The sequence below is a fragment of the Protopterus annectens genome, chromosome 6.part0 (genome assembly GCF_019279795.1).
Source record: "Protopterus annectens isolate FY-2018-M chromosome 6.part0, PAN1.0, whole genome shotgun sequence".
Classification (NCBI taxonomy): domain Eukaryota; kingdom Metazoa; phylum Chordata; order Ceratodontiformes; family Protopteridae; genus Protopterus; species Protopterus annectens.
This window is the reverse complement of record NC_056737.1, coordinates 969,885,264-969,900,927: the sequence shown is the minus strand read 5'-3', so window position 1 is coordinate 969,900,927 and position 15,664 is coordinate 969,885,264. Positions and strand designations below refer to the sequence as shown.

Below are 15,664 nucleotides of genomic sequence, written 5' to 3'. Positions count from 1 at the left end.
ATGTATGCCTACAGACAGTTTTGCCCTCCTGCTTACTTCTAGTGAGTGCATCTTTAACCTTTGCTCCAAAAAGAGAGTAACCATCGAAGAGAGTATTGACAAACAATGTCATGAAGCTCTCTGCAAAAATCAGAGATGCATCCAGGCCAGCTAGCAAATAGCAATGCCTGTGGCTGCCATTCCTGATGTGCCATCCGCTGCATTGGAGGGCAGTCATATGGACAAGTTAGACCAACTGAAGCATAAACAGCTGCAATTCCACAGTTTTCTGTACATCAGCAGGCAAGTTACCTTGAGAGAGATTTGGAAAGCTCCTTGATCAAGTCTCTCTGAAAATTAGTCATATCGGCTAGGTAATTCAGTGCGAGAAAAGCAAATGTTACTGAAGCTCGTCTGTTTTCCAAAGTTGTTTAGAGCCCTGGACTCCCTGTTAGAGAGGATGGACAAATGGGGTCTATATCAGAACATCGAAGTTTTAAAACTTCGAATGTTCTAATATCGATCGGTTTTGAGTGAACATCGAATTCTTTCCTAGGGAAATAATTTGGTTGGCCGGCTCTGTGGCTTCGCTATTTTCACCGCTGTGGTGGAAATTTATGGGTCGGGTTCAGGTAAGTGTGCGATTGTGTGGTTGTTAGGATTAGGGCACGGGTTAGGCGAGTTAGGGTTAGGGGCGGGTTAAGTGAGTTAGGGTTAGGGCGCGGGTTAGGTGAGTGTGCGATAGTGACGGACCTTAGGGTTAGGGTTTGGGTTAAGGTGAGTGGATAGATAATAGTGTATGTATAGTTTAGTGTAGGGTTAGTTGTAGGATTATAAGTGTATGTGTGTGTATTGATGTTTTTTACGTGTGCTTGTGTTGTGTGTATGTGTTTCGGAATAGCAAATTATTTCCCCAAGGAAAACATTAGCTGTTCGGAATGTTCAATATTATGTGGTTTAGATATTTTAGGTTCGAGGAAATAGTGTTCACTATTTTTGTCGTTCGATAACGTGATATAAACACGACAAAAGTTTGGAAGGCTCTTTTTTTGTGGCTGCTGCAATAACTATGACATCGACAGTAGGAACCTTGCTCCAATATGGCTTACTCAAGAGAGACACTAGTATTTTGTCAGGTTTTCTCAGATTCAGCTCCACAACGTTGGGTTCCTAAAAAGCCCCGCGGAAAGATCAAAAGAATGAGCTCATCAGTTGGTGGGACCACCCAGGGAGAAGAAGAGCCAGCCTCAATGAATGCAAACTCCTCTTGAGAGGGGGCTTTGGTGAACCAACCTTCCTTTCTTTCATCAATTTAAGTATCTCAAAGAGATATCTTATAGGGGAAATATTGGGGACCATTCCACTTCTTTGAAGTTAACGTCTTTACTGAGTGACTTCTACGGGGAGTCCAAATGTTTCTTCTTGCAAGTCTGCTTCCTATGCCCTTCCCGATGGCAGGCTTTATAGATGGCTCAGAACCAGAAGGGGAACTCACCAGGTAAGATCCCTCAAGACTTACTGAGGCTGGCTAACCATGTCTGACAGGATTAGCAGAAGTGGGAGCTGCATGATCCAGAAGAGATTGGGACGGTGCTAAGTATATGCAAGAGACCTCCTCTGTTGACCTGGACAGAACTCTCTCAAAAAACTTGAAAGCCAAAGCCAAAACCAAAAGCGGTGCTGAGGAAGACTCCATAGGATTCAAAGATCTCAATGAAGGAAATTCTTGGGCCCAGATCGGACTCTGCTTTGAAGAGGACATTGGACCCAACTGTCTAGGCCAAAAGCACGCAAGTGTAAAGATGGCTTCAGTTATATTGGAGTCAATCCCAAATACTGGACTATGACCCCGACCTCTGCTCAGAGTCCCTTCATGATCAGATGGTATCAGAGCTGAAAGGGTGAAGGACACAGTTGAAGTAAAAGTCAACTAAGCTCTTGGGTATGACAAGGTCCCACACACAGGAAAAAAAAATTAACAACAAGCACCAACAATTAACTGTAAACGATCAATATTCTACAATCAAGTTAAGATAAAATAAGAGATTGTTTTTAAAGATATAAATATATATGTATTGATAAGGTACGGGAGAAAGGTTGGGAAGAAACTCCCAGAAAGATGCTAGATATCAACAAAGGACTAGCCTAGTCAACAAAGTCTAGACTAGAACAATGGGAGATAAAAAATGTAACATCTATGTGGAAAAACTCCAAAACATAGTTTTCAATAAATGCTAAAACTCTCAGATCACGTCTGAACCAAAGAGGTGGCAAACGAGATCTGACGTATTGTAGTGACAGGAAAGAATTATGGGTAGGGGGATAAGCCTAAGCCCTGGATCCAAGAGATTGAAGAAGATGTCAATGTCAAACCAGCGAGTTAGACTAAAAAGACAACACTGGATCCTTGTTTTCAAGGATACTGGAATGTTACACTAATACAAGTTGTTCATCCTAAAAATGGCTTCAGAAAAAGAAAATTCTTCCAAAGAACCATTAGAATAAATACTTTCCTCTGAATTTGAATCAATCTCTTGAGGAGAAATAATGGAAGTTGCTCCCTCCCAATCATTTCCGTGTTTATCATACAGGGAGAGCTCAGAAATAGAATTCTTTTTTCTTTTACTAGTAAAACAAGAATGAGCAGGGTCAAGATCCTGAACTAAACCCAATAAATCACCTCTGTCTAAAGTTACTGAGACAGGGGAAGATAAAGGCTTAACTTTCTGCAACATTTTAACAGGAATCTCCATAGAAGCAGCCCAACTGCTGTCAGGAAAATCACCTCGAAGAAAGGCATCTCAGTCTGGCCAAGCAGAGAGGCATTCCCTGCGCCTTCCTCTGAAACCGACAACAGTGGTTCTCCCATGCCAATTAATGACATTCCAACAGGTGCAGAGAAAGTGCAGTTGTGCAAGAACTAACCATAACAGTAGAAAGCACTGCTGCAGTACTCATTACCATTGAGACATCCCGCCAAGAGTAGCCATACTTCTGGTCAGCATAATAAAGTCTGGGCCATTCCATGTCCCTCATGTCAGACTCGTGCCTTATGTCCTAAAATGTGAGATACATAAGTGATGTACAAATGCAAAACCTTCATAAATGAATTTCCCCAAGATGCAAAAGAATATAGTACATGTACACCAAGAAAAAGGAAAAGAAGTCGCCTCAGCCAGATGAGTAAAAAGAAAACCTACCAGTGATAAGCAAGACATCTACTTTTCAGGTAAGTTCTTATAAAACTGTACTATGTCCTTAGTCTCCGTTGCATAATTCCTTACTATAGGGACAACACTAAGGCTACTGAATGGAAGGAGAAAAAGATCTCTCCAAAGAAAAAATACTGAAGATGGACCTAGCAAAACCTGCTCTGGTTATTGAAAACAAATACCACTGAAAGTGCTTAGTAAAAGGATGCATAGAAGACTACGCAGCAGTTTGCAGAAAGGATCTAGCACTGAAACCCTTAAAAAAGCTCCAGAAGAGGCAACTGCCCTAGCAGAAAGTGTTCAAACAGAAACAGGGAACCATTTCCCATGAAAACAGTAACCAAAGGACATGGCATTTGAAATTCAAGAAGAAAGGGTTTGCTCAGAAACTGCCAAACCTAATTTTTTATCCTGAAAAGAAACAAAAAACTGCTCAGATTTTCTAATATATTTACTCTTGTCTAGATACTATCTAAACTGTCTATGCAAATCCAAAGAATGAAAAATCCTCCCATTTTCATTTTTTACAAGAAAGGAAGGTGGACAGCCTGATTCAAAAACAAATTATTCACAGCCTCAGACATAAATGAAGTGTTAGTTCCAAGCACTACTCTGTTCACTGTGGAAAGCTAAAAAAGGAGGAATAGCCATAAGTACCTGAAATTCAGAGACTCTTTTGGCTGACGTCAGGGACACCAAAAAGATAGTTTTCCAGGGACACAATTTCAAAGTGGAAGAGGTCACTGGTTTAAAAGAAGGCTGTGTCAGCTTCTTAAGAACATAGGTCAGATCCCAATGGGCTTTCTTGGAGGCCCAATATGAAGAATGCCTTTTAGAAACTATTTTACCTCAAATTTAGAGGAAAATGGTGGATCTAACAGCAGATTAAGCAGAGACAGTTGACAAATGAGCTTTAAAAGAACAGTATGCCAGACCAGAACTGGGCAACTTACAAAGATGGGAAAAAAACAGAAGGAATCCCCAAAGAAAGAGGGCCCTGTTCATTGTTGTGACACCAAATAGAAAAATCTATTCCACTTAGCAATACAAGACTTTCTAGTAGTGGAGTCTCTTCCTTCCTTTAAAACTCAAAGCTTGACCTCAGAAAAGTGGTGCTGGAAAGTAATCAAAACCCTATCACCGAGAGTGCCAACTGTAGGTGAGAAGAGGAGGGTGAATGAGAGTCCTTGTGAAGAGGTCCATTCTATGGGGTAACTTGTGATGACTGCCCTTGGCCTGGTCAAAGAGAAGGGGAAACTAATGCTGTCTGGGCCAAAAGAAATCACCAAGATTTTGGGCCTAACAATCTTGTGAAGGGCCTTTGTCAACAGATGAAGATGAGGAAATGCATACAGGAACATCCTTTCCTAAGAAAAAGAGATGGAGTTAAGTTTCTAAGCCAGAGGATTTGGCATTCTGGAACAGAACTTGCTGAGTTGTTTGTTCTAAGGGGAGGTAAAAAGATCCACCTGAAGAGTACCCCCACTGATTAACAATGTCCAGAAAAACCTCCTTGTGCAACACCTACTCATGAGGATCTGCCCTGGATCTGCTCAAAATGTCTACTACAGCATTCTTTTCTGAAGGAATATATATTGCCTGAAGAATCAACTGTTGTGAAAGTCCCACGCTATCAAGCCTAGTCTGCAAAGGTGGTAAGACTTCACACCTCCCCTTGCTCGTTTATACGTCATATAACGGTTGTGTTGCACATAAAGACTATGAGGGTTTCTGGAGACCAAAGGTAATGTAGGAACTGAATACTCAAAATTAACACCTTCATTTGCTTAACACTGTTGTGTTCAGTCACCTTCTGAGGAGACCAAACTCCCTGGACTCTGAAGTCACTGGAACAATCCCCGTCCCAAAGGCTAGGTCTGAAGCATATGTATAGAGATCCTGACTGGAGGGAGGAACAAGAAATGGAAGGCCTGGATTTACAGATATCTGGTTGATCCAAAGAAATTCCTTCCTCGCGCAAAGTAGTAGAGGAACCTAGAAGTTCAGAGGATGGCAATGCTGAGGCTAAACTGCCTTCAGATACTACTGGAACTTCCTCATATGGAGTCTGGCAAATTGAACCATAGAGATAGTGGATGCCATGAACTCCAGAGCTCTTACAAACTCTCTTGGCTGAGGCCTCTTGCAAGGGAAGCAGGTTGCCAAGGAGGGGACCATGGGAGAAGGAAGAAAAGCTGTCATAGTAACAGTCTGAATTCTGCAACCCAAAAAACTGATCCTGAGAAGGCATCAGAAAGCACAGTTGTTTAAGTCCTACTTGCCTGTAACAGTAGATGTTCGGATTCTTCACTGCCTCAGTGGCATTTTGGATTATCTGACAAGGTAAAACAGTACTGGCCAACTTTCAAAAGCTCAACCTCCCCATCCTTCTTTCTTCCTGTGACAGCTGATTGGCTGAGAATAACTCAACAGTGAAGCCTTATGCTATCACAAGGGGTGTTCAGGCTTTTTTTCACTTCCACAAGAGAGCAAAATACCTGAAACTAGAATCATCTCACAAGAATGAATTCACAGTCAATCACAATACCATTTAAAAAACAAATCCAACAATAGAATCAGAGGTTGAAACTCACCTCAGCTATGCACATTCTGGGGGACAGCGGGTGGGTGCTGTCACAGAGACAGTGAGGAATTTGAACTTCTACTGTTACAGTTAAGTATGGGCTTATTCAACTGTATTATGTTCCTCATTCCCAATGACTCAGTGGCAATATGGGTACATTCCCAAAGCTTACCCTATTTAGAGGCAGAAGGATATGGATCCAGGAACCATTGGAGAATAGTCCTAGCAAATGCCTGCTCTGGACCTTGTAAAATAATCCAGTTTGGAGTGATTTCTGAAGGTATAAACAGAGAACCAGGCTGTTGCTTCTAAAATGCATTGAATCCACTCTTTTTCAATACGCCATTGAAGAGGATAAGACCCTAGCTGAGTGAGCCTTAACCTTGACTGAAAGAGATTTAATATGGTGGGAGTAAAAGAAAATAGCAGAAAGCAACCACTATACAACAGACTGCTTAGATTAGACCCTCCTTAGTCCCCACATAGGGGATAAACAGCTGTTCAGCATTCCTAAAAGGCTTTGTTCTGTAAAGATACTACCAGAGATGACTCTGTGCATCCAAGGTATACAGAATCTTTTCGTACTTGTTTTCTGGATCAGGACAGAACACTAAAATATTGATGTTTCTGAATTTACCTTAAATCAAGCTAACTTTAGGCATGAATGACAGACTAATGCATAACGCAACCCTGTCCTTGTGAAAAATTAGGAAGGGTGGGGCAACCACAAGAGGTTACAGCTCAGAAACTCACCATGCAGCTGTCAGAGCAATGAGTAAATACAGTGTTCCAAGTAATGAACAGTAAATCAGCCTGACAGTCAGGTTCAAAAGGAGTTGAGGTCAATTTTTCACCACAATTTTGAGATCCCAGGGAGGGTGAATTTGCTTTCGAGAGGGTCTCAGATGCAGCACTCCTTTCATAAATTGCTTAATCACAAAAAGACAAAATAGGGGGAATCTATGGGCAGACAAACTGAGGTGGCCATAAGATGCACTTTCTTAGAAGCATATGACAAATCACCTCTAGTTAGCTCACAAAAATATTTCAGCATCAGAGGTCGTTAAACCCTTTCGGCACCTCTCTTACTGGCTAAGCACCATCTAGAAAACCTCTTCCACTTGTAAATTAAAGATTTTCCAGTTGCAGGTTTTCTGGCCTACTGAAATACCTATTGCACATCCTCATGGAACAAGTGCCTAAAAGGTATTAACACAGAATCGTCCAGGCTGTCGGGCTGCAATTGTTCTAAGATGGGGTGTACCATTCGCCCCTGATGTTGTGTGAGTAGATCCAGTCTGAGGAAGCTTGTGATAAGTGGGACCACTCCAAGAAATGCCCTAACAAGTCAGAGCTTTGCCCTCTGGAAGGAATGCCATCCTTTTAACTGTGTCTATCGAACACCCTAAGAATAGCAATCTAAACTACACTTCCTTTTCATGGGGTAAAATCTTCAGAGAGCATTCAAACAACTTAATTGGTGACAAAATCATGATCTGATGTTAAAAACACACACTGCCGAGTCATACATATAGTAAATAATGAATAAATGCTGAAAAATCCAAATTTTGCAATATTTTCCCATCAAAAGATGAAAATAAAGCAGAGTAACAGTAAAGACATGCTTCTAGTGTCTAAACAGCACACGTAAACACTGCCCTTCTGAAAGACATACCAAAATCTCTCTCTGAAACAGTAAAAACAAACATTTGTCACAGACAGAAGCCAAATAAACATTACAAGAAGAAATTCACATGGGAATTGCTGTAAATGTTGATAGAAATAAAATATTAAAATATTTGAAATAAACATAAAAACAGAAAGGGAATAATAAATCTAATAATAAAATAAGAGGATGGGGGTCCCCAAATGGGGTTATCTGAGCAAAAACCAGAAAAATCAGTACTTGATCCTGTGAAGACTCAGAGGACTTCTTTGGATGGCAGAAAAAGAATGAATACTTACTCACTTCCTGTGACAGTTGAAGGCTTCACTCTCAGATATGCTCAGCCAATCAGCTGTCAAAGGAAGTGTGTGTGTGTGTGTGTGTGTGTGTGTGTGTGTGTGTGTGTGTGTGTATGTGGTGGGGGAGTCTGAGCGTTTAAAGCTGGTCAGTACTGGGATTCCTTGGCAGACAACCCAAAATGCCACTGAAGTTAGTGGAAATGATCATCAGGGCATTTAAAACAAGACAAATTTAAATGCAAGACAAATGCTTAAAAATTACCAGTGAAGGGAAAGCCGATAAAATGATGAATATTTTCAAAGTATTAGTAAGAAAAAATGGGCAAGAACAATGCTACTTTCATATGAAATGCATACCAGCAAACAGAGAAGCAGTAAAATGAGAAAATCATTAGATTCCTGCAGCAGGACAGAATTAAGGCAATAAATCTGGTCAATAACGTCATCCTGTAGAATTCAGATAAATTCCCTTAGTCTTCATTCTTACAATTGTGGAACTCAAAGTAACTTAACCAGGCAGTGCTCAGTCACTCTTGAAAAGAAGCACATGTGCCTAGTATGCTTATCAATTAGCAAATAAACAAAATGTTTGAGTAAGCAGAGCACAAAAAATGGCGAACAACCACGACTAGAAGCCTTGTTGCACTGTCGCAAAAGTTCTGCTAAAAGTTAGTTATGGTGCTAACTTTTAATGAAGCAATCTCAACAGATTATAACAAATGTGATCTTAATGACTGTAATATATCTACCTATTACTTTTATTAGCCTACGGAACATATACAATTTGATACCGTGTTTTTATTACATTTTCATCTCCTGAGTCACTTCTAGAAAACAGATGCTATTGTACTCTTACCAGGTTGTCAAAATGTACATTAAAAATACAGAGAGCAAAATACCACTAAAAGTTACTGAGCACAATTTTAGAGCATGTTAGAACACATGCAATTAGTACATGTAACAGTTTAAAGTAGGGTAGCATTCCCTCCATCATTCTCTCATCCAAGCTGCTTCCAACCATCAAATCTCCTACGACTGACAAAACCAACTGCCTCCCTTAAAGTAGGGGTCTCAACTGCAAGAGGCTGCCATCCAGGCAACCACCTTGGTTTTCTAACTAATGGTCTAAGTTTCCATCCCTGGTGGATGAATTGCAAGCTCACTTCTGCAAGGGTATGCTCTCCTCTCCAACACGTGTGCATATTTCTACACATGCTGCCCAAACAGCTACATAAGCATGTTTTTAAACTACAGCTAAGCATACATTTTCCCAAACAATTATGTTGCATGCTGTACTCCACATGTTCACAACAGTAGCCAGTACTGCAGAAGACTGGAGTACTTTCCTTCCACTATGAAGGGTGAGCTGGCATCAGCTCTCACTTCAAGAATTTCCAAGCTGGCTCTTCTAGCATTTGGTCATTATCAGAGTTTTATCCCTCCTCCCTAGGGAAACGAACCAAAGAAGACAGCAGCTTAAACAAAATTCTGTATTAAAGTACATATATATGTCCTCAATATTTAACTGATCTCCAGTGTCAACCACATAGTTAACAAAAGAAAAGATGTAAGTACACACTGAAATTATAGCAGGAAGGCATACGGTTAGAACAAAGAAAAGAAAAAAAAGTGTACCTGCACTCTTGACTTCTTCTTTTGGAGAAACAACCTGTGAAGAATAACACACTTACCATGAAAAATTATGCTATTTTTGTAGTGATTATCATCAACATGCATTAACAATGAAACCTTAAGAGTGACTCTGCTCATATTTAATTTCATGTAACATACTCTGTGAATTCCAGTCTTTCCACCTTTTCAATTAAAACAAATGCTTCATATAACAAACACATGATTTGTGTGTGGGGGTGGTGTCAGGTGTCAACAGTCTGAAAATGTATGAGGACTCTTAAGAATTCTGTTACACAATGAAGGTCCTTCATTATGCTCTCTCTGGACCATTACTGGCAGTAAGATTTGGCTTACTGAGTTGCACATGCATTTTCTTTCAAGTTGACTATCAGTATGGAAAGCAAAAAGAATTTGGGTATTAAGGAAAGTGATGACAAATGACAGTCAGAGATTGAATGGTCATGTATTCTCCTTGGTTATGCCACCAAGTGCAGTAATATGTACCCTTTCATTACCTATAACACTACTTGTGTTACCCATATAAATGGAAGTTGCATACTTAACGATACCAACAGCCCTTCTTGATCAATGTCCATCCACTTCCAACAGAAAGGACTAGCTGGTAAATCCAGTAGTTAACTTGGCATCATTAAAACTTTCTAGGCACTATCTCCTCCATAATACCATGTGCATCCTGCTTCTCCAAGTCTTTAAGGTATCCAAAACAAATGGCACACTAATCAACAATCAAACTGTCACACAACACAATCCACTCAAAATCAAAAACCTCTCTCCAGGAATTCATTCAAATTTCATTTGGGAGCATGTCATGTCACTGAATGTAATTTCGGCAAGCACAAAAAGAGCAACTGCTGTGGCACTGGAGTTTGCTTTTTTCTCCACTGCTGTGGAAACTTGTAGTTGGCACATACAAGTCTGGGGGTGTGGGGGTGTCCTCACAAGGAGGTGCAGAGGGGCTTACCACACAGCAAAAACAAAAGTGTAATTGTTCGAAGATGGTTTCAGCAGATGTTGTTTTGCTTTTTTTCCATTTGCTGAAATTACCTTTGATGACATGACATGAATCCACTTCATTCCAGGTTCCCTTCAGCCATGTATATCAGGAAAAAGAAGGTTGGTGGGTATGCTGAGCTGGACAGATACAGATCATGAACTCTATCGCTATGGTAAATACATAACTTTCATATGTTACACGATTCAGTCCTTCTACTTCAAAAGATAAGCCAGAGCTTCCAGCTTAGCCTAGAGATCATGTACAGCTTACAGTGTCTTTCAAAAATGTGCAGAGAAGATCACATACAGTGGCACAGACGTCAAATTAAATCTTTCTGAAAAATTCCTAAAAAGTAGCCACCACTCTATTACAATATCCTTTTAGCGTAGCAGACAAATATTTACTATGATTTCTTACAATAAAACATGATGCATTCAGAAAGTAATCTAAAGGTGATTTCAAAGGCAAAACTAGTGATGGACATCCCGAGCAATGTAATAAATACTCCCCTTACTTCAAGTATCGGTGAGGGGAAAAGCAGGCAAATTTACTGCTTTAAACCTATTTGGCTTCTTCTTTGAAAGTCAGGCTAGTCTGCAGCGATGCTCCATTATTGAAACAGAAGATAAAAAGGTTTACTAGACAAGGTTACAGTTCCGAAACCCTTCTTGCCAAAATGATAGCTATCAAAAATAAAGTCTCGCATGGCATGAAGTTTAATTCTGCCCTGGAAGCTGGTCCAATGGGTGACCAGATCAATTTTTCCAGCGTGGAGAACAGGTTCTTTAGTAAGGTTTCTCAGCAGAAAAGTTAACTCAAAATACTTTTCAAAAAGGCCAACATTATGTAATCAAGTCCCTGATAAGCAAACTGGAGAATGCTGCCAAAGGCAAATATTCCAGAACTGCCAATAATGGAGATGAGAGATCCAGTCCCTGCAAGGTTATCCATAAGGAACAGTATGTCAATTTACTTTGCAGTAAAATCCTCAACTAGAAAAGAGAACACGCAAAAGTAAAATAACTAGGTTACAGCAACAAGTACAGCTATATAAAAAAGGGGTGCCAAAGTGTGATAGAAGAAGGGAAGATACAGACAGTCTCAACTACAAATATATGGAATCTAGCACTCTTACTATATGTACATATATAACACGTTTTTTTTAAGGGTAAGAGAAGGTCTAAAGATTGGAGATAAACTCCACAACAAAAAATAAAGTGAGGAAAAACACCCCAAAATATCTGTATAAGCAAGCCTGAGCACAGAAAACCACATCTGTATCAATTGAGTGGCAATGAGATCTGAGGCATCTCTATCGTTACAAGGTATTGTGGGTAAGGAGAGAAGCCAGAGTGCTGGAACCGAAGCTTGAGTGTGGTTGAAGTCGGATCTGACTCAGGATCAGAAGACCAATCTATTGAGGAACAAATAGAAAAGACAATAACAGATCACCAGGATTTCCAGGCAGAAATAAGAGCGATGTGGAAGAAAGATATCCAGACAGTTCTAATAACAGTAGCAGCAACAGGTCTAATAAAAAGGAAATTTATAGCTGTTCTTCGATATGCTACCAATACATGCAACTGTATGATTTACAGGAGTAAATTCTGGGCCAACCGTGACTGTTGACAAGAGCACTTTTGGCTAACACCAAAAACTGGAACAATACTAATTTCATGAACTTTAATTACAGTCTGACTTAGGAATGGGGCCCATTCCTGTCACAGTATTAGAAACCCAAAGGACTTGGGAAAACTGAATGAACTGTGAGGAAGAAATTTAGTCAATTCAGGTTCTGACATACAAGAAAACTCCTTAGTCTTTTTTCTTGAAAGAACGTCTGTAACAGAAACTTCAATCTGAGATGTGTACACATTCTTGAGACTAGAAGGGTAAGCAATCTTATATGCTAGCACCTCAGGGAGAAAGTACAGTTTTGTACCTACCATAAATGTAGATGTTCGAGTGCTCATACAGCTGCAGTCATAACAGATGGGTTATCCTGCCGTCAGACGGGTCCTCGGTCGGCCGAATTCCAAAGTCTAGGTCCGGAGTCGGTTGTCGTCGCTTCCTCCCTGACGTCAGTGCGGCAGGGGTATTAAAAGAGGCAGCCGACGCCGTTTTCTTCAGTTTTTCTTGCCCCAGATGTCAAGTGCCCCCAGAAGGAAGGCAAACATAATGTTATGCAAAAGTGCAATGTTGATAAATCAAAAACAGTAGTTGCAAGCAAATACACCATAAAAGAATACCCCAAAAGGTTATATGAAAAGGGTTTGTCATAAGGCCTGTCCTAATAGGGGTTGGAGGGAGGGAAACCCGGACTGCAGCTGTATGAGCACTCGAACATCTACATTTATGGTAGGTACAAAACTGTATTATGTTCATCGTGCATACAGCTGCAGTCATAACAGATGGGTAGAATCCCAAAGCTAAGTAAGGGTGGTAGGCACTAAATGGAACTAGGAGGGGCTAGGATGCCCTGCAGGACTGCTGTGGCAAAGCCCGCTCTAGATTTAGAGTATAGTGGGAGGTGAAAGTGCTTGGAGAAAGTGTGCACTGAACTCCAGGTGGCTGCTTCCAAAATATCCTTGGTAGGGACCCCCCTGAGGAAGGCTGCAGAGGTAGCTGTGGCTCTGGTGGAGTGGGATCTGATGCATGCAGGCACAGTTTTTCCAAGAAATGAGTAACAAAAGCGTATGCAGTGGGCTATCCATTTTGAAATTGTCTGTTTGGAAATAGCCTTTCCTTGAGCACCTGCAGCATAAGACACAAAGAGTTGCTCAGATTTCCTGAATGGCTTTGTCCTGTCCAAATAATAACGAAGTTGTCTGTGAATGTCCAAGGAATGTAGTAGTCTTTCCCCTTTGTTTTGTGGATTAGGATAAAAGGTAGGTAAGTGGATAGTCTGATTCAAAGCTACACTGGATACTACCTTTGGCATAAAGGTAGGGTTGGTTCGTAAGGAAACTCTGTCCTGATGGAAAATGATGAATGGTTGCACAGCCATGAGGGCCTGTAGCTCAAACCCTGCGAGCTGAGGTGATAGCCAGAAGAAAGGCCGTTTTCCATGACAAGTACTGTAACTCTGATGAAGAAGCTGGCTCAAGGGAGGAAGGGTCAGCTTTTCCAATACGGTTGAAGTCCCAAGCAGGAACTGGTAGTTTCCTTGGGGGTTTTATATTCTTTGCCCCTCTGAGGAACTGCCTTAAGAGAGGATGAGAGAATAAAGGAGGATCTGTGTTGTATTGTGCAGAAATGGCTGAAGCGTGGATCTTGATGGAGGAGAAGGAAAGTCCATTGTTTAACATCTCAGCTAGGTACTGTAAAATTTGAGGTATATTTATTACCCAAGGATTCTGTCCCTTCTTTTGATTCCAGGCACAAAATCGTTTCCATTTGGCGGAGTAGGCCTTTCTAGTAGAAGGTCTTCTGGCCTCCAAGATGACATCCTGCACCTCCTTGGAGAGGAGAAACTGTTGGGAAATCAAGGAATTCTCCATGCAGCTAGATTCAGAGTTTGGAGATGGCTGTGAAGAGTTTTGTAGTTGTGCTGGGACAACAGAAGAGGGACTAGAAGTAGGATCCATGGTGGGGAATGTGTCAGGCTCTTCAGGAGCGGATACCAGTGTTGCCTTGGCCAGTCTGGAGCAATGAGAATCATTTTCGGCCTCTCTGCTCTGGCTTTTAATAGAAGTTTGAGCAGCAGAGGAAGAGGCGGGAAGGCATAGACTGTCAATGTTGCCCAATTGAAGGAAAGTGCGTCCACTTTCCAGGCCTGTGGATGATAGGTCCTTGAACAAAATTTTTTCAACTGGCAATTTCTGTGGGTAGCAAAGAGATCTATGTCTGGCTGTCCCCATGCCTGAGTTATCTTTGTGAAAATTTGAGGATGCAACTTCCATTCGTGTGGATCTGTCATATTTCTGCTTAGGTTGCCTGCCAGTGTGTTTTCCTTCCCTGGCAGGAATTGTGCCTGTAGTTGAATTTTCAATTCCAGTGCTGTGTTCCATAGGGTCATGGCTTGCCTGCACAGGGGGTATGAATGAGTTCCCCCCTTTTTGTTTATGTACCACATCACTGTGGTGTTGTCTGTCCTTATCAATAGCAGGCCTGGATGCAGTAGGTCTTTGAATGCCATAATAGCCTTTTGCACGGCTAGCATTTCCTTTTGGTTGATGTGAAGGAGTTTCTCTTTTCGTGCCCATTTTCCCTGAATGCACTGATCTGTCATGTGTGCTCCCCAGGCGTAGTCTGAGGCGTCTGTTGTGATGATTTGAGTTGCTTGAGGTACACAGAAAGGAAGACCTGTGTTTCTTTGGCAAGCTTGAGCCCACCACATAAATTCCTTTTGAAGGCATGGAATGAGTGGTATAATTGCTTCCAAGCTGTGGCTGTGTTGAGACCATAAGTTTTTCAGGTACCATTGAAGTTTCCTCATATACAGCTTTGCACATGGGATTAGTAGGATACAAGATGCCATGAATCCCAGAGCCTGCAGGACTTTCCTTGCAGTTAGCATGGTGTAAGTTGCCATTTTTATGAAGTATTGAGACAGTTGCCCTTGCTTGTTTGGCGTGAGGTAGGCCATCTGGGTGGTTGTATCCAAGCTGGCACCCAGGAAAATTATTTGTTGAGAGGGTATTAGTTTTGATTTCTTTTTGTTGACTGTGTATCCCAGGGAGTTCAACAGTTTTATTACAAACGCCAGGTGCTGCAGTAGTATGTCCTTGCTGTCCGCTTGGATCAGGCAGTCGTCCAGATATGGGTAGATTTGTATACCTTGTAGTCTGCAGAAGGCGATTACTGATGCCAGGCATTTCGTAAACACTCTGGGCGCAGTAGATAAGCCAAAGGGCAATGCAGAGAATTGGTAATGGGTTGAACCTGCAAGAAATCTGAGGTATCTTCTGCAATCTTGTCTGATAGGGACATGCAGGTATGCCTCCTTGAGGTCCAATGTTACCAGCCAAGACTCCTTGCCCAGCATGGGAAGAAGCTGCTGTAATGTGAGCATCTTGAATTTTGGCACCTGTAGATATATGTTTAGGATGGATAGGTCTAAGATAGGTCTCCAATCTTTGTCTTTCCTTGGTACCAAGAATAGTCTGGAATAAAACCCTTGACCTTGTTCTTTTGCAGGAACCTCTTGAATTGCTTTCATGTCCATGACAGCTGAAATTTGTTTTTGTGCCTCTGCCCTTTGATTTTGTGGCAAGTTTGGCATGCCTCTCATTTTTGGAAGGGTGTGAAAGTGGAACCTGTAGCCTCTGTCTATAA

General features: G+C 41.3%; 1 protein-coding gene across 1 annotated transcript in view; it reads right to left on the bottom strand.

Annotated features, from left to right (window-relative positions):
* The window catches only part of CCNK (cyclin K), a 421,050-nt gene that overhangs the window by 103,852 nt on the left and 301,534 nt on the right, over nt 1-15,664 (bottom strand). Inside the window, exon 9 of the mRNA XM_044074606.1 lies at nt 9,376-9,409. Within this exon, the coding sequence (XP_043930541.1) occupies nt 9,376-9,409 (34 nt within the window). The remainder of the gene's footprint in view (nt 1-9,375; nt 9,410-15,664) is intronic.